The sequence below is a fragment of the Phaeoacremonium minimum genome (genome assembly GCF_000392275.1).
Source record: "Phaeoacremonium minimum UCRPA7 unplaced genomic scaffold PA7_03_scaffold_290, whole genome shotgun sequence".
Lineage (NCBI taxonomy): Eukaryota > Fungi > Ascomycota > Sordariomycetes > Togniniales > Togniniaceae > Phaeoacremonium > Phaeoacremonium minimum.
Window position 1 is genome coordinate 84638 of NW_006921195.1, and position 19579 is coordinate 104216.

The window sequence follows — 19579 nt, forward strand, 5'->3', positions numbered from 1 at the left end:
GCAATGGTATTGGAAAGATTGCGTTGAATTGTGGCGGCACGGGAAGTTGATGACCTTAAGAGGCTGAGCATTAATAAGATGATCCATTGTGGGTACATCAGGGTATGCTGGGACGGCGTCAAATGAACATCAGGCACAGAAAAGATACAAAATCGTCTAGCTTGTCTGGTTGGAATCGAGTTGTTTCGGCGGCGCATTTTGATACCTCTTGTAGATCTAATCAATCTTTGGACTATGACAAGATACCAGCACAGATGAAGGTGATTTGTTCACAAGCATTGACACACGGTGCTGTCCATGGTTGTGATGAATGTCTTGCAGCATTCCCGCTAATTATTCCAACGTTTCGAGTGAAATCGCGATTCGAAGTCCTGCTGCGTTCTTCACAACTATTTCTTACCTTAGACCACACCCAAAGAGTGTACTTGAACTCGATACTATTCCTCGATTCTTAGGAGATACGTTAGAAGCCGATGGTTCCCGAAACCCCATTGAACTGTTGAGTCGAGGTGCCTTGTGACTTCTTTTATTTGTCTACTGCGTCTTTCTTTCACCAGCACCAACTCTGTTTATTACTTTTAAATGAACGTCTCGTACTCAATATTTTAGGGTCGAAGTTAAAGAAGTCTTTCTATCGCAACATATATATGGCGGTAGACTGTCGAACCATGAAGTAACTGGAAAAAGTAAAGGTTCCCTCTCATGCTTCCAGGATAGGGCAGTTGTGTTCCCTTTTCCTGATTACACGGGTGAGAAGGCATTGTGAACGAGATCACCGGCCAAGTTGACCGGACGACAAAGCTCTTCTTAGATCACCCTACCAGAAATTTTCGTCCCAACCTGGGTGTGACCTTCATTATCATACACACTAGGGTTCAACCACGCCAGTTATCTGGTAGTTTACCTAATTCCTCCAGCCTTCCTCCACACTACGCCAAACGTAAACAACACGACGTCGCCTCACCATCTACGCACCAGATGGCGTCTTCCTGAACTGCCTTTCTCCTTGCTGTCGCCTTAGCACTGTTTCACGATCCAGTGCTCTCGATAATTTATCGTCTCGAGCACAGGGGTCTTCCATGGGGACATTCCATGGTTTTCGTACCGAAATAGACGAAGGGAGCAACCGCAATAATCAAGACTCATCGCAGCCTCCCTTTTCACAGAAAGACCAACTTCCTCGTTGCTTGACAATGTCTTCATCTATAGGCAGCCAAGAAGCTAGAGACTCCTTTACCAAGGTTCCTGCCTTAGAGGATGGATCCTCGACGCCAACAGAAGTGGCACAATCGGCGGTCATGCCTTCCGGCGAAACGCCCAAGGGGCACTTCTTTCCAAGTCTGGACGAGGCACACCGCAACATCACCTCTAGAATGGGCTCGCATTCTACATCGCGTAATGCCTCATCCGGTAACAACACAATCTCCTCTGAGGATATACCTCTGCAAGATATGCGCGCCACGACCTCAAGCTGCCGCACGAACATGTTGATCAGCGACTCCCTTGATTTACCCGTGGCTCATGTCACACAACGGTCCCTGACCCATCCCAAGACGCGTCGACTAGACTTCTCTGCTTCACAGCCAGTGGACCGCCAAGCTTGTCGGCCTCCGGGGTCTTCCGTTTCAATCAACTCCGATGTCAACACATATTATCACAGTTTCCACAACGACCATGGACTGCCCGACATCAAAGGGCCCAGACAAGCCTCTGACAGTACAGTGGAGCGTATACTGAACCAGTATATACCTTCATCTGAGCTCGATTCGTCATCTTCCTCTTTCCCTTTCCACAACAAGAAGCGCGTTCGCTCTGAGTCTCCATATTCAATTTCATTGGGTGTTATACCTTCCTCTGAGCGCCCCAAAGACGATGGTTTCTCTACGAGGCTCAATTCGAAGATGCCTTCCCATAAAGACAAAGTGGCGTTTCGGTTTGACCTCTCCGATACCCGTGAGGATACGCCAACGAAGCTTGGTCGGCTGCCTTTGCGAAACAACTTGACTTCTCCCACCCCTGATGATCAGGATGCAATAGGAGGTCCGCACATGGAAGCAGACACCCTGTTCACGCCAAATCATCCAGAGATCGTAGCTACGACATCACTTCCCAAATTGCCTGCCCCCCGTCCTGCTTATATCCCCACCATTTTTGGATCAAAGAGTGCAGGTGCGAAAGCTTCCGCCAACGCGATGAACCTAAGAGGAGCCCGGGTCCCACAGTCTGGAGAATCTCTCAATGTGACGGTTGAAGAGCAGGTTGAAGGGGAGATTCGTCACTTCACTGCCGATCGCGTCGGTAGCGGAATTGGATCATTGCTACCTCCTCCCCATCGCATGCATTCAAATCGCAGCCGTCGCATGAACCAAAGTAGCTTCATCAGTGGAACAGGGAAATCAACTGGCAACTTGACAACCGATTCTGACGATGACCCCTTCAGATACGACAGACAATCATTCGGCGTCTTTCTGCAACCCTCGAAAGAAAGAGAGGTCAGCGCAGCCCTGAGGCATGTCAGTGGACTGAGCGTACACAGCATGGGCACTATATATAGTCCCGATGGTACGCCGCTTAAGACGATATCTCGAGCACGAATGTTTGATAACTCACCGCAGTCAGTCTACCAAATTGACGTTGCAACGCGACGACCAGGATCTGGAAATAAGCTAGCAGAATCATTCTACAACACCTCGGCGATCCAGTCAAAGTGGGCAATTGGGGCGGATTCCGATCAAGTCAAGGTTGCAGTGCAAAGGGTGGCCCCTTAGGAGGGTGCCCCTGATAAGATTGACAAGAAGCCGGAGGTTCCCAGACACCCCCAACCATTCGAGTGGCTGCGCAAAGAATGGAATACCAATACATCAAATAACCAAGTTGCGAGCGATGGTGATGAATGGGAGACCATAGAGAACTCCCACGCGGCACTTCCAGGAGGCAGTATAGGATTGTCCTTCCACAATGGCCGGAGCAACAACTATGACCAGCAGAACTCGACCAACAGTTTCACTGATATCTCCGAGGCTAGCTCATATCAAGGATATGGCCATTTTCCCTCCACCGAACGCATCGTCCAACACCCAGCAAGAAAACTGTCGTGGGACTTTGGCTATCGTGTGAGAAACTTGAAAGACACGGAGATTCCCGTGCTGGTCCCAAATTCTGGTTTTCACAGAGTGAATGGCTTTGTTCAAAACACCAGTCGTCCTTATCTAGGAGGCTCCCGTGCAGGCAAGGACAAATCACCCTCCACTTCCTTGGTGAGAAAGTTATCAAATCCCTTCCGACGAAGCAGCCCCAGAAGACCGCGATTTTCTCAGGTTCCGTACAGCAAGTCTCAGAGGTCTGCCCGGTATAGCATCCAGCTATCTGATCCGGACGACCAACGACCAGCAAAACGCCGGTCTTTAGGCGGAATAGCAAAGATTCCGGTATCACCAGCACCAAATCTGCTCGTGCCTGAAACTCCAAAGGAGCAACTAACCACCGCAAAGTCACCTACGCGTGATCGGGCTGACACTGTGGGAAGTTCAGCGGCTGAGTTTACTCCAAATTCGGACAATACTCCAAGCTTCCATCACTTCAACCTCATCCCCCTTTCAGAAGCTGCCAGACGCCAAGCTGAAAGAAGAGCTAGCGGATTAGATGATGAGACTGCGACTGGACGAGCTCGACTGCAGCAAGGCCAAAGTTTCGTTTCGTCAAAAGCTACCGGCATGGGCTCGCCAGTTCCCTCCCCATTACCTATGGCGCCTGAGCCTGTCTTTCGGCCGGCGGGTAAACGAGTCACTCCACAATCTCCTCGAAGCCATTTACTCAACCGGCTGGTACGAGGTAATGTTGACTCATTGTTTACAACATGTGATGTTCGCTAATTCATACGATAGACGCTCTCGGACGTCAGAACACAGTTGCAACTAGCATCAGTTCTGAATCACAATCCCTTACACCTCTTGCACACGGTGCGGTGCCGTTTGGAGCAGAATCCGTCGGTTCCTTTAAAAGTCTTGACCACTCGAATGCATCTCCCAGGCCCGTTTACAATGCTCCTCGTCTTTATACTTGGGACGAGCGTCGCCGCATACAGCAGGGAACAGACCCCTCGCTCCGTAGCCTCGCATCGAGAGGTAGGGATGCCGATCCTGAGCTTGGCTTGATACCGCCTCCTATGCGTGGTCACGATGGGTGGGTGTCCTGGGAATCCAAACGTAAGCGGAAGGTGTGGTTCGCGGGCATGACGATTCTGAGCCTCCTGCCATTCATCTCGATTCTTATTCATAACGGCTTGTTCGATTCCGCCTTGGCCTGGTACACTCGAGGTGAAATTCATGAATTGACTCAACGTCAGAAGAGCTTCATTCAGATCGAGATGTGGCTCACTGGAATCGCGTGGGTTGCCATGCTCGCCGTTCTGATCTACTTGTACACCCGTTAGGTCAAGCCTCAGGCTGCATCATGTTCCATTAAGAGTCGCAACTGCTCCACTTGCGACTTCATTTACGATCATATGAAATGGACGGATACACTGCTTTATTCTCATAGGCTTTCCTGCACTCTCGGACGTATGCACGATACTTGCCATGGACCCGATAACCAACAATTTCCTTGAATTGCAACGGAAGCCTGGAATGACTGGTGATGCTTCACGATCATTGCTCAACACCATCCCTGTCGGTATCTATGTATCAGTACGGCTGTACTTCTGTTCATATTCATTTCTTTCAATGTCCAATCGCCAGCATTCGTCATGATACGACACGGGCTGCTCTCTCCTGCAGTATTTCAGCACACAAAAATCGTGGGTACCTGAAGGCTTCATCTCGACGATTCTTTATGCGTTCTTCATTCTCATCAAAGCCTTCGCATAAGGCGAAGAGAGCGCAGTAAACCCTGAGAATGCCCATTCAGGCGCGCTGCTATCCACGGGGAATTTCATGCTTGGAAACCAACTTCGGTCGTTCATTTTGAACCAAAAATTGCATCTGGAAGATGGCTATTTGAGGCATTTGCTGAGCACGGATAAAGGGGAGTTGACCAAAGGCGTATAGGGGAGTTGCAAGGATCTCGAGGATTTTGTATCTACAGAAGCCGTTGCTCGTGTTTTCCTTGCAGGACAGGCTCATGTGATGATCCTTTGGTTTAAGCCGGTCGACTTCCAAGATAACCGCTTTTGTGTGAATAGTTAAGGCATAGCTTGTGCCAGATACCGCAATGACATTGATGAAACTGGACGCTACTCATGTGACATTGATTTGCTCATTGCGCTCATAAAGCGGGAAATGACAGTTTGTGAACGTTTTATGAGACAATAATCTGAGAGATGATCCTCCATCTCTTATTTTCCATTTGTTTCATTTTCAAACGTCTCTAAGGCTGACTTTTTTAGAAATTCCCGATGTGGAGGAATTCTACTAGGAAATACCCAGGATCTATGTACAGTACAATGTAAAACGACAAGCATTCTCTACAAATCGAAGGCGATACCAAAAAAGCCCCTTTTTATCACCACCGCTTCTTGTCCAAGCCTCTCTATTGCTGACCAAACACGATGCCCCTCAGCTTGTCCTTCTCGCCGCTCTCGTCGCACATGGCGCGGAAGATGCCCTGGGGCCTCTCCCACAGCTCGCGGGGGCTGCCGAACTCGGCGACCTGGCCGTCGCTCAGGACGAGGATGCGGTCAAAGTCGGCGATGGTGCTCAGGCGGTGGGCGATGACGAGCAGCGTGGCGTCGGTGAACTCCTCGCGGATGGAGCGCTGGATCAGCGCGTCCGTGTGCATGTCGACGGCGCTGGTGGCCTCGTCGAGCACCATGACGCGCGGGCGCGAGACGATGGCGCGCGCGAGGCACAGCAGCTGGCGCTGGCCCTGCGACAGGTTCAGGCCGCCCTCGGAGACGGGCGACTTGAGGTCCTCGAACACGTTGGCGTTCTTGGCGGTCGGCGAGGAGGGCTCGGCCGAGGTGGGCGTCACGGAGCCGCCGGTGCTGCCCGAGGTGATCAGGTGCACGCGCTCGAGGCAGTCGCGCAGCTCCGAGTCGCTGTGCTTGTCAAAGGGGTCGAGGTTGCTTCGGACTGTGCCGGAGAAGAGGACAGGATCCTAAGATCAAGTTAGTTTGACATTATTGGTCTTGCGGCTTATAATCTAGATAAGAGCTTACCTGAGGAATAATTGCCAGGCGGGACCGAAGATCGTGGAGCTTGATCTTCGAGATGTCCTGCCCGTCAACGTAAATGCTTCCAGACCTTGCTTCCAAGAATCGGAACAAGGCCAGTGTGAGCGAGGACTTGCCCGCTCCCGTGCGGCCGACAACGCCAACTCGCTCATTGCTGTTGACGCTAAATGTCAGGCCCTTGAGGACAGGGGGCAAATCAGCGGCATAGCTAACGACAAGCTCGTTAACCTCCAGACGGCCCTCAGTCGGCCAAGCAGCTGGCGGGCTCTTGCCTTCAAGAGACTCGGTCGGTAGCTCCGTGTACTCGATGATACGCTCCGCTGCGTTCATGTTAAGCTCAACGTTGGCGTAGAGACGGATGGTCCACATGACGCAGTTGGCGAAGTCCAAGGCGAACGCAAGAGCGAAGCCTGCCAAGGCGGCGTCAATGTCAGGGGTCAAGAGGATGAGCGAGGAGATGAAGACTGAGAAAAGCGAGCCGATCAACGACATTCTCCAGCCCATCCACCTGTTGAAGAGCCACAAGTGCCACGTAGCAACCGAATAATCATCAAGCTTCTTATACATGCGCTCAATGTAGACTTGCGCCTTGTCAAAGCCGCGAATCGTCGCGACACCAGTAAGTGCGGAGCCGAACTGCTCGAAAACAGGTGACTTGGTCGTGCTCTCCAGTCTCTTAACCGGTCGAGCGGCATTGAGGTAGACCATTGCGTAGTACAGGCACATGAGCAGCAGGACAAGAGCTAGGACGACAATGTACGGGGACACGAACAGACCTGCGACAATGACGCCGAGAAGCTGCAAGAAAGAACCGCCTCCAAAGCTCAGAGAGTTTGCAAGCTGGGAGTCGATGATGTGGAAGTCTGAGGTGAATCTGTTGAGGACACGGCCCACTGGCACGGTGTCGAGCCACCGAAGCGGAGTGCGTAGAATGACAAAGTTGAGCTTTGCGAAGAGTTTGCGACTGGCCCTAATCGAACCAATGTACGTGTAGAAGAATTTGAAGGTGCCGATAATCGAAGACACCAAGGCGAGGAATACATAGATCCCGAGATAGAATTCGAGGCTGCGCTGTTCTGCTGATACGGTCGGTATGGTGTGGAGATGAGGTGTCTGCTGAAGAGAGATCTGGTAAGTGTAGCCATGCTCTCTAGAGACGTTAGTGTGGAAAGCTTTTATGCTCTCCTCCTCGTATGTGCCTGTCCAGATTCGCAGCCACCAGGAGCGGCCAAGAGAGAATGCCTGGTTCACGACGAAAACGAGAACGCAGCCGCCCCAGAACAGGATACCACCGCTGTCTTGGAGGTAGACCCCGTAAACGTGCTTTCTAACCGCACCCTCCTCACGCTTCTCATCCTCCACAAACTTCCGAGGTGCTACTGTCTTGGACGTGACCTTCTTCAGAGTATCGCCATTAGCGCCGTTCTGCTCCTCCTCTCCATCAGTAGACTCGTCTGAATTGACAGCAGTTATGGTCTCATCCTCCCGAATCTCCTCTGCTGACTGTTCGTGGCTCTTGATCTGCTGAAGCGTGCCATCCTCCTGCAATTCAGATAGGAGGCCTGCGTTGAGGACACCTCCATCTCCCAACTCCACTAGATACTTAGTCTTCGGCTCGCAGAGTGCGACGTGGTGGGTGACCAGGATGCGAGTTCTTCCAGTAGCAAGCTCGCCGTTGAGACACTTCTCAAAGATGTGGCGACCGACATGAGCATCGACAGCGCTGAAGATATCGTCTAGTACAAGTATACCCGCTCTCGAGTACATGGCTCTTGCGAGAGTAACACGCCACTTCTGGCCACCACTGAGGTTGATACCGTTGGCTCCGATCTCTGTGTTCTCACCGTCACTAAGCATTTCCAAATCCTTCTTCAACGCGCAAACCTCAACAGTCTGATTATATCGCTCCTCATCGTAGGGCAGCCCAAAGACGATGTTGTCCTTGATGCTGGCGTTCTCGATCCAGGGAATTTGGGCGACATATGCGATTGCCTCGGGAATAATCCAGTTTGCCTTAGTGGCTTTGCTGTCATGCCTGTCTGCCAGTGGTGGTGCTCTGGGGAGAGAGATAGATCCGGATAGGATGTCTACTTCTCGAAGGATAGCAGAAAGCATCAAACTCTTGCCCGTTCCAGTCTTACCAGAAACGACGGACAGTTCGCCTCGCGGGAATGTGACGGTGATATTTCGTAGGATAAATCTCTCGTCGTCGTCCAACTTCTCTTCCGCAGGCCAGGCAATGGAAGCATTGTCAAAAGTCACCTCGTCAGAGTCCTTGACAGGAGCCTTCTCGATTTCGGGGCTGTTGAGATACTCTTCAATTCGCTTGATGGAGGTCCATGCATCTAGGAGATCGGTAGTCAACTCGGGCACGACCGAGAGCGTCACCTCGAGGGCCTTGAATACTCCGAGACTGACGAATGCGACAGATGGCGTCAAGGCTCCGTTCAAGCCTGCATACACAGCCAAAGAGGCTGCTGAGAGGAGGATTGGGCTAGTAACCCAACAGGCCAGGAGCGCGGTGTCGCCGAGGAAGACAGCCCACACGCTCTTCAGCTCCTTCTCTCGAACATCGCTGATCTTCTTCTCCCATTCTGGCTCGAGCGCAGAGAACTTGATCTGTCGAATGCCCTGAAGAGCCTCTGTCACGACTTCCATCTTCTCATCTCGAACCTTCATTAGTTTGTCCTGGGCCTCCGAATACCGCTTAGAGAAATAGATGTTGACCGGCATGATGGCGACCATGGTTGAGAAGCCAGAAAGAAGAGCTTGCCAGCCCAGAAGATTGACCAGAAAAGCCAGGGAGATGATCAGCTTGAATAAGCTTCCGGGGAACAGATTCTGGTAGGCGGCGAAGTCGGACACACGCTTCGCATCGACACCAATCAGATTGACTGTGCTCTGCTTGCTCTTCTTGAGAGCTTCTGCCTCATCTTCCAACTCATCTGGCACCTCGGGGCGGTCTGCCGTGGTCGACTCCCCAGCAGTGCCAGTAACGACAGGCTCAGCAGTCTGCTCGACCTGCGCCTTCTTGTTGGAAGACCTTCCGGTACCCTTGACATCCTTCCGGCGCATAGACTTTTCGAAAATGAGAGCTCCGAGCTGGGCTCGGACGGGGATGGTGAGCTCAGCCCACGAGAGCCAGAAGACGTATCCTTCAACCCACTATATAGACACGTTAGTGATTATCTTGGATGTTCAATAGCGATAAATTCTTACCGCTTGAGCTACAATAACGGCACCTAGCCAGACCACCCACATCCAGGTCTCCACGCCATAGCTGTCGCTGCGCTTCTTCGTCTCTAGAATGCGCAGAAGCTGCAGTATCACCCACTGCGGGGCGAAATTAAGCACCGCCGTTCCGAGAGTGAGCACCCACTGGAGGGCGAAGGCACCGCCGTGGGCGAGGATGACGGAGAGCCAGAGGCGCTGCTTGAAGTTCTTTGCCTTCCAGTCGGCCGAGACCTCCTTGGCGCGGGTGAAGTGGTCCGGGCGCGGGAGGTCGGCCATGTCGAGGTTCTTCTTCTTGCCGGCGAGCGAGAGCACGTTGTACGGCCAGGCGAAGGTGAAGCGCGAGAAGGCGTACACGGTGTACATGCGGTCGACGAGGCGGCCCTCCTCGTCGAAGACGTCCGGCCGGCGCGGGATGAACAGGCTGGCCGCGCCGAGGAAGACGACCGCGGCGGTCTCGACGATGCGCAGCGCGAAGAGCACGGGGTAGTGCTTGAGCAGGACGGCGATGATGGACGTGTCCTGCGCGAGGATCATGACGGCCAGGATGATGCACGACAGGAACGAGTATAGGCCATCACTGTAGGCCTGGACCGACTTCCTGCTCGAAGCAATGGCGGTCGCCTGGAACAGGAGGAGAGCCTTTTACGTGGAGTCAGTAGATTCATTCCCGGGTTTGGCATTTGTGAAGACTCTCAACTCACCCAAGCACCGACACTGAGCCAATTCTCCAGGAATAGGCCATCCTTGCCAATATGAAGCGTAGACAGAACAGCGAGAGCCACAGCGATGCCGAAACCGAGCGCCGCAAGCAGGCAGATGAAGACCTTGGGCACCTTGGCCGAGAAGGCCTTTACGGCCTCGGGAGAGCTCTTGCCATCTAAGTCTTGGTATGTCTCATCCTTAGCCTCGCGCTTGGAGAGCTGCAGAAGAAATGCTGAGGCGGCCGGAATGGTCAGGAGGCCAATGACACCGACGCCCGTCCCAACGGCAACTATCATCGAGTCGTAGCGCATGGTGGCGCAAATTGCCGAGTGCAGTGCGTGGTGGTCTGCACCTCGCACCTGGTGTTGGTGTTGAGCTCCGTTCTTTTTTTTTTCTGTGTATCTCGGCGCTTGTTTGCTGAGTAGTAATCCTCCTCCCGATTGAAAACTCGAGCCTTATGTTACGCGAGACCGTTTAAAGTCACACGGATACGGAAGCTCGTAAGATTATTAGAATATCACCCAAAGTGATGATGATGTTGTCGTCGGGTGTTCGTAAATACGAAAACGTCCAACTCTCCACCAGTTAGCCAGCCAGTCGAACCCGAAATACTGTAGACCGATTGCGTAGCTCAAGTCAAGCGTCTTGGGTACGTAACTGTCAATCGACAAGCTCACCGCGCGTCAACTGTTTTTTATGGATCGGGCCGACGAGGGGTCACGAAAATAGGGAAAAGAGTCGAAAGGAAGGAAAACCAAACAGATGAGGCACCCAGATGCAAGAGACAGTATACTTAAGTACTTGTGTTTGTTGGGGGGGTTCGTAATTGTGAGTGAGTGCGTACGTAGGTAGGTAGGTCGGTCGGTCGTCCGGTCTATCAACTACGTTACCTACCTACCTCATGCACTTTAGCTATCTTACTATCTAAAGGTATCAACAGATCCCAGCAGGGATAGGTATCTCGACTGGGTAAGGCAGGGCAGGGTATCTAGGTAGCGACTCTGGCGAACTTGGGTGGATTGCGTGCCCTGCTGCCCGTATCCGGTACATGCAGCCCGTTGACTCATGCGGCGGCGTGATGATGGACATGGGCAGATGTGCGACTGTTCTGTAAAATACGCGCGGGAGAGGGTGAATGAGTCTGAAAGGAACGCCGCATGCGACGCAACTGCAGATGCATGAGCAGACCCTGTCGGGGTAAGCACAAAACATGGGCTTAGAGGGGGCGGGATGGTGGGCTTTGGTGGACTGGTGGTGGGACTTCGGGGAAGAGAAGGTTGGGTAAGGTAGGTAGGTAGGTAGGTAGGTCGGTAAAGACATCATCTATATACCATACGGTAACAAGAAACTGAAGAGCCATGCGGTGAAGGTGAGTAGGGATATGTGAGTTACCCGGTATCAGTGTTAGGGCCGTGGTAGTGTGTAGAACGGATCCGAGTTGGAGGCTAGACGAGAAGAGAGAATGTTCGGCCCCGGCTTTGATATTGGCGACATAAAGCCCGATTTGTTCGCGATACAATCCCAGTCTACCTAGATACGGCCAGCTCGGACTGGCTGCATCACATTAGGCGAAGTTTAGAAGGTGTTTCCATGAACCACGCCTGCTGCACCCGCCTCCTGGGGCGCCTGTTCGAGCCAGTCTCATTAGTCGGTAATGTAATCTGAAGAGTCTACTTTACCTACTTTGAGTGTACTAAGAGGTTGGTTGGGTAGGCAATTCGGACAATACCCACGCAAGCTCCTTGTCCGCCTTTTCGGAGACGGTCAAGCACTCAATTCGAGGTCGTACGGGGGTCATCAGGCGGACCCCATGCATCCCGCCCTTTCGCTGGAAAGCTGCTGCGGGGCAGGGGCACAGACCCGGAAGCAACGTGCTGATCTCTCTTCAGAAGCGTCGCCGAGTGAGCGGGAGAGATCTGTTGCTGTATCTGCTAACATCGCCGCCTAGACAATTCGAGACGAGCAATAGTGCTGCCTTGTCGGCACGCGGCCTCAATGAGGCAGTTGAGATGTCGAATTTAGGTGATGAGCTTAGCAGACTTGACTTCATGCTCTGCCAGATTGAGCCGCAGTCTGTGGACATTGCCAGTCAGGCAGTACATTAATTGGCCAGTCCAGGGCAATTGACCAATAACTCACCCTTGATGCTGTGAGATTAGGAGGGTTGCGATGATGTGCACGAGCCGGAGGACACGCCAGGCAGCCAGATCCTTCAGAGATAAGCATTCGAATACTCAAAACATACTTGAAGGCAGCTCTGGGACCGTTTCATTTCACGAAGGCATCAACATGTATACTATGCAGTATTGCTCTGAGTGGAGACCCCTAAATGCAGGCCGCCAAGATAAGGCCAAGCTAAGATGCGCGGTAAGGTAGGCATCAACGCCTGAGGTTCTGCTCTTCTGTCGGACAGGAGATGAGACGACAAGGCATCGACTATGCGCTTCGGAGTAATAGTTTCTTCTGAGACAAGGCATCCACAACATCAGGTGCATGTGCGTGGTGCGTGGTGCGTGAGGTGCCGCACTGCCGTACTATGCAGTAAGGTAGTGACCACCGTGATATCACTGATATGGAGTGCCGCACTCGGAGTGAAGACTCAACTACGCGAGCGCTCGTGGAGGAGATGATACAGTCGAAAGAGGCGGAGTGCTGGCAGGGCCTAGCAAGTAAGCACGGGACGTTTCCTCGCAAAATCAACCGCATACCGTCCAGCCGGGATGAGTCAAAGTGACCAATTCAACTGCTGCGTAGATCTCAGCACCGACCGGTTTGGGAAGGAGGACGGATTGTAGGATGGCTCTCAAAGCCGCCGGTTTCCAGACTGTCGTCGTACAACTCTGTTCTTTTGATAGCCGGAAAAAGTGCTGACGACAGGGAAAGAGTCATAAAGGCTTTGTAGTGTAATTGCTCATGATACCGTAGGCCGACAATTGCCATGTCCTCATCGACGAAGAGATCGGACAGATCCTGGAGGATTGGTCCGGCTTTCAAGGGTCCAATTCTAGCAATAGTTCGCACAGACACGAGCCTATCACAACAGGAATAATCTCGAATGACCAACAATGGGGCTTCGATGAGCAATGGTATTCCTCTAGGGAAATCAAGCTGAGATCGCGAACTCGCTAAACAACAAGTTTTACAATCTACTAGTAATTTGATGGACAGCAGCGATACTTCGATGTCATGTGGTCCACAATCGATATTGGCTACGATTATTCCAGATCGATAATTTGAGAAGGCTATGGATCTGTTCGTCCTGGAATTCGCAAGACGCCCTTGTCAAATGATCGTAGAGATTCGATGTTGGCTTGCTGAGAGGACATGGGGTCGTTGAGAGTGCCTCAGTCTCTTCTTCACCGCTCTGCCTGACGCTGCAACACAGTGAAACAGAGAGCTCACGAAGCCCCTTCTTCCCCCTCGACCTGAACCTTTTGAGACTCTTGTTGAGACCCATAGCCGGTGTCGATCTGTCACAAAACGCCAACATAATGCAACACAACTCCCAGACTCCATCCAAAAGCCAAAGATCTCAGGGAGGGTGTCCCTGAAGGAATTAGAAAATGGGTCACCGGGGTTCGATAGTTGACCCCGTCCGTGGAGTTGCTTGGCAAACGGGTCGCTGGCCGCTGGCTCCCGATTTGCTGGGAGCACGGGCAGGGAAGGGGGGAGCGGCTCGTGGCGCAAGGGAACGGAGCGGATGCTTAGGCTGGTCATGCTGCAGATCGGATGCCCGCGTCCCTCTTCTTCGACGCACTGCGGTGGCAGGCAGTGGCCGCATTGGTCCTAACATCAATGCTAGATGTGCCAGCACCAGCACCAGCACCAGCAGGGTGAACATGGCATGGCATGGCATGGCATGCAGCAAGCCTGCCTTAGGTGGCCGGTAGGGCCTGGACCGGCTGAGAAGGTCGGTGTAGGAGACCTAGACTTGCGCCCCATTGGGGACCATCATCAATTGCCGGGAACTTGCCTATCTTGAGGTGTTTTGTTGACTCGCTCACTGCCTCTGACTGCCCCAGCCGTCAGGCAGAACGGGAGGACACAGACGACATCTTGATGATAGTGGACGAGTGGCCCATTGGGAATCGTACCATAGGTGTAGCTCAGCAGCTTACCCAAGTAGATAAGTTCAGATGCGCGTCTAGAAAGCTGGAAGACTGAGACACGCATGGACAGTTGGTGCTGTTAGCGCGGGCAGGCGATGCAAAGGTGTAGAGCTTGTGACTTCAGTCCCTCCTTCGCCAGGCAGGGTGATCAAGGTTAGGTCAGGTCGGCCAGAGTATCATACTTTTCTTGAGTGAAGAATTCCTGCCCTGATAGAAGACGGTAGAGCGGTAATAAACAGGATCTTTGTGGCTTCAACGAGTCACATGGCTCTCGAGATTCAGTAACGCGAGAGTCTCCATAACCACCCACGCGGTGCCAGAAGAGTCAGTATAAGGCGATCCAGTCAATCCCCCCAAATAAGCAATGAGTTTTAATGGCGGGTGGGCGCTGGCGAGGATTCAAGGGTCCGAGTGATGATTGGCCGGAAACGCCAAAACGCGACACCTCACCCGACAACTCCACTCGAAAGCTCAAATGAGGAGTAGCACTTTAACTACCTAAGCCAAGTAAATCACGGTCGTCGCCGTGGAGCTTCTGCTGCGAAACCCTTCGTCTGTCTTGTCCAAACAGAGCAGAGCATCGCATCGCAACGCAACGCAGGGCGACAAGAAGTTACAGCACATTTACTTGGGAGTTGCCCGAAACGTCATCTCTTTGCCGCAGCTTCCTTTCCTCCTTTGAGAAACTTGCCTTGGCGAAAAAGACACATCGTTTCTCCGCCTATCCTCTCCTCTCCCTCCTCGGTCTAACCACCAACAAACCTTAAGTAGGTAATTGGACGTTTCTAAATCTCAATCAACATTCTTCCATCCCACCTGCTGCGGCTCCGCACAAACGGAGCACTGACCGGCACCACCACCAATCGTCGAGGACAATTGCCTACGCAACAGCTACCTTACCTACCGATCTACCTACCTGTCCACCTCTCAAATCGACACTAAGTAGGTATCATCTGCCTTGTGTGTTGTGGTGCGCCCAGCTCCTTCTGCACGTTGCGGCTCCTCGTTTACGACAGACGATCGGCGCGCGTGCAAGCCTTCCGAAAAGTCTCCGTCTCGGTCACCACTTTAATTTACGGAACTTCTCTCTTCAACTCCCCTTCACCATTTACGCCCTGCTCAGCAACTTCGATACGAAATCTCAATCTCTCATCGCCATCTACTTTGCTGTTATCCCCCGCCTCTTACGAGCAGGTGGCAGCTTTTACCTCAGTATTCCGGATCGACATTCGACCACATGCCCACGCAGCGGTAGCCGTGTTCAACTCGAGCGGATGTCACCATGAAGAGCACTCCGCTTATCATCAATTGGCATGACCAAAATGCCCCCATCTACTCCGCCCATTTCGAGTCTCACGGCAAGGGCAGGCTGGCTACTGCAGGCGGAGACAACAATGTTCGCGTAAGTGACCCTGCTCCCCAGATCTAGAGCTGACAGCTCCAATCTTCCACACACCTTGGATGCATCAACTGACCCCACGTAGCTTTGGAAGGTCGAAGGCGAAGGTGAGGACAGAAAGGTTGAGTACCTGTCCACTCTTGCAAAGCATACTCAAGCTGTGAACGTCGTCCGGTGGGCGCCAAAGGGTAGGGACTCCCTGCTCCGATGATCGCTTCCTCTCACTAATATTCTTTGCTCCAGGCGAACTCCTTGCCTCCGCCGGAGATGATGGCAACGTCATCCTCTGGGTTCCGTCCGAAAACCACCACCCGACCTTTGGTACCGATGGCCTCGAGGACAAGGAGACATGGCGAGCAAAGCACATGTGCCGCTCGTCCGGCGCAGAGATCTACGACCTCGCATGGTCACCAGACGGGTCATATTTCATCATCGGCAGTATGGACAATATTGCTCGTATATACAATGCCGGAACAGGTTCGTCAGGAGGTGTCCTGGTTATTTCTGTGGATACTGACTTTGTTGGCAGGTACTCTGGTACGCCAAATAGCTGAGCACAGTCACTATGTGCAAGGCGTAGCTTGGGATCCCTTGAATGAGTATATCGCGACCCAATCTTCCGATCGATCAGTCCATATCTACTCTCTCAAGACCAAGGATGGGCAGTACACCCTGACAAGTCACGACGATAAGCCGCCCAAGATTGCCAGCCACACCAAGACTGACTTGCCTCCTCGGCGGATATCATCCAACAGTCCTGCTCCACCCGAAATTGGCTATAGGGCCCAGCTGGCGGCGATAGATGCCTATGCAGTGGGTGGTGCAATAGGTTCTCCTGTGCCGTCAGCGCCAGGCACACCAACTTCAGTGTTCCTGCCCATGAACCCCCCTAGTGTGATCAGTCACAGCCGCAAATCGTCATTTTCAGACAGAGCATCGAGACGCTCTGTGTCTCCTGCACCATCAATGCCTCTGCCGGCAGTGATGCCCATGGAAGCTTCTCCTAAACCACATCCGACCAGCAGCAGCATTGGCATGAAGAACGCCAGTCTCTATGCCAATGAGACATTGACATCCTTCTTCAGGCGACTTACTTTCACCCCAGATGGCAGTCTGCTCCTGACCCCAGCGGGTCAATATCAAACTCAGCAGCAGGCTGAAGGTGCCAAGCCAGCATATGAGGTTATCAACACAGTCTACATCTACACTCGAGGCGGTATCAACAGACCGCCCATTGCACATCTACCTGGGCACAAGAAACCGTCTGTCGTGGTTCGATGCTCGCCAATTGTCTACACACTACGGCAATCTCCGCCTGTCACGAAGCACATAACGATTGATACTTCGTCTGCAGAAGATCCTATACCCTCTTTACCAGAGCCCTTATCAAAGCCTTCTCCAGTCCCATCCGTTATGGAGCCTCCCCCACCCCCTGCTTCAACAGAGTCATTGACACCAAATTCCAAAACCTTGAATGTGGAGACCGGTTCTACTGCCCCCGGTCCCAAGCCTGCATTCTCACTCCCCTATCGAATGGTATATGCCGTTGCAACACAAGATTCTGTCTTGCTCTATGATACACAACAGCAAACTCCTATCTGTATCGTAAGCAATCTTCACTGTGCAACCTTTACAGATCTGGCATGGTAAGTAATCATGAAATGCAAGCATTGTTGATGGTGACTAACGTCTGCAAAAGGTCGAGTGATGGTCTGACACTACTCATTTCATCGTCTGATGGGTTTTGTTCTACCCTTTCATTCTCATCATCCGACCTAGGCCAGGTCTACACGGGTGAAATCCCCACTGCCTCACAAAAAGCGCGTCAACGACCAGAAGCATCGGAGACGGCAGTCACTTCTAGCCAAAACACACCTATTCCCACCCCGACTTCGGTCTTTGCGCCACCTTCACCCTTCCCCAATGGCCAGCATCGGCATCGAGACTCCGCCAGCTCACTTACAGCCCCTTCACCTCCTCCTATGGCTTCATTTGTAAACCAGCGACCGTCTTCACCCGCACGATCTAACTCTACATCGTCTGTCATCACCCAAGCATCCACAGCACCAGGGGGTGTCATGACTAACCCTACGTTGATTGGAGGAAACGTGCCCAGTATTGCTGCGGCCAATTCAGGAAAGGTCGTCGGTGTACCCATCACAACTCCGCCTGAGACCCCACGAAGCACCGCAAACACTGTTGCGGGGATGAAGAGAGACGCGAGTGAGAGCGAGCAGGAGGAGTCGGGGGGAGAGCCCAAGAAGAGGAGAATCGCACCTACCCTCATCAGCAGCGGTGATCAATAGGTGTAAGCACCTCTGTAGTGCTTCTGTATTTTCTTGTATGGATTAGCTAAAGGTGGCCATAAAAGCGACATACGCGGGCGCTTGGAAGGTGGTGTGCAAACGAGGCGGAACCAGAACAAAGGATATGAAGCTAGGGGCTTCTTTTATGTTACACTGAGCCTGGATGCATATTCGTGGAGTTTTTAGGATGGCTTGTTATCACGGCCGGCTTGGCTTCGCTGGACGTTACGCTGTGACACAAATACTTAGAGATATCGTGTAGCCTTAGGTACATTAGCTTGTGGGGTGGTTGTCATGAAGAAAGATATATCCTCTCCTGTAATTTCCTGTACTGGTGCTTACCTCATTGTGAGAGCTTTGACTATAGCATCTCTTAGCAGCTTCTTCCTGCTTCTGCTTCCATGAATTGTATAACTCCTCGTAACCAGTGGAGCCCCGGGCTGAGGCTGCCCAACATCAAGCAGCGTTGAAGACCACTTCGGGACAGTTGCCCCGGATCATGGCATTGACCAATCATCGGAGCGAATCCCTTGGAAGGTAGATCTCAGCCGCAACTTCCCAAAATCGGACATTTAAGCAGGCTGCCTCTAGTATCTGTTCTATCATCATCACCAAATCCTCCAATATTGCTTTTATAGATACGCCTTGAGGCTGAAATTATTGCCTTGTCATTACTAAGGTTTAAACAACTATGAGCTATCTGACAGGAAGTGCTTTTCGTGACTTCAAGAAGTCATGCGAGCAGAACAGTCGCAATCGTGACCCTTCGGCTCTAGGAATTCCCGATCGAGATATTACTTCAGGAAATCTTGGCACAGGGCTTCTCGCATCCCTTTGCCGCCCATTCGATATACTGCTGCCCAATGAAACTCTCCTCCCACCAACCCGTCCAGAAACCACGGGAGCTCCCCTATGAAGTCTTGAAGGAGTCTCATGACCCATCGAAAGTCCGTAGTGCGCCTATCCCAATGACTGCTGCTCGGCACGCGCAGATGATCTCTCAATTCCCGGCCAAGGCGCTCTTGCCAGTACAGACAATGTTCACGACGTGCGAACCTGAACAGTTCAAGATATCCGAAGTACTCGATGTTAACGACCTTCCCACCGACACGAGTTTCATCGTAGAACGATGTTCGACGTTTGCTAGGAGTCAAATCGAAGGAAATGGACGTGGGCACCCAGCCCCATGTACAGGAGAATATCGGAAGTAACAGGCACTCATAGAAATACGGGAACGTTTCCCGTTCTTGCTCGGTTCTCTTCATGACTTTGCCTTCCCATCTACAAGCGCGAACATGCCACCTTGGACTAACGACCGGTGTAGGTCGCATCTCCCAGAATGATTTGCGCGGAGACCTGGGCCGACTTGGGTTTTTCCCGCCGCGAAAATGAATTGCGAGCTCCTTCCAAAATGGCCAAATTCTGTCCCGCCAAAGGTCCCTCAAGACCCGAGAGATGTCCAACCATTTCGCGTGTAGGATCAGGAATGCGAGGAGCATGTGGCCTGTCATCGGGGCTTCGAAGACGATAGTGACATTCCTAGGTTGGAATAAATAGACGTATCTTGTCATCGGCGATGCGAGATCTCGAACTGTCCATCGAGATGTCCCTGAGACGTGGCGACCGCTGTAAGATGCAATCCACTTGATTTCGAATTTGA

The 19579-nt window shown here is 52.3% G+C and overlaps 2 protein-coding genes across 2 annotated transcripts; one reads left to right on the plus strand and one right to left on the minus strand.

The window, feature by feature from the left end:
- Positions 1-5526: 5526 nt before the first annotated feature.
- On the minus strand, positions 5527-10416 carry UCRPA7_3634 (putative abc bile acid protein; the record flags this gene model as incomplete). Its single annotated transcript, XM_007916394.1, has 4 exons — positions 5527-6093; positions 6155-9334; positions 9389-10042; positions 10105-10416. The coding sequence occupies 4 exons, from the start codon at positions 10414-10416 to the stop codon at positions 5527-5529; spliced, it is 4713 nt and encodes a 1570-aa protein (XP_007914585.1).
- Positions 10417-15496: 5080 nt separating this feature from the next.
- Positions 15497-16620, plus strand: UCRPA7_3635 (putative chromatin assembly factor 1 subunit b protein; the record flags this gene model as incomplete). The annotated part of the gene is made up of 5 exons (XM_007916364.1): positions 15497-15616; positions 15699-15801; positions 15857-16090; positions 16143-16426; positions 16507-16620. The coding sequence occupies 5 exons, from the start codon at positions 15497-15499 to the stop codon at positions 16618-16620; spliced, it is 855 nt and encodes a 284-aa protein (XP_007914555.1).
- Between the last annotated feature and the right edge of the window lie 2959 nt (positions 16621-19579).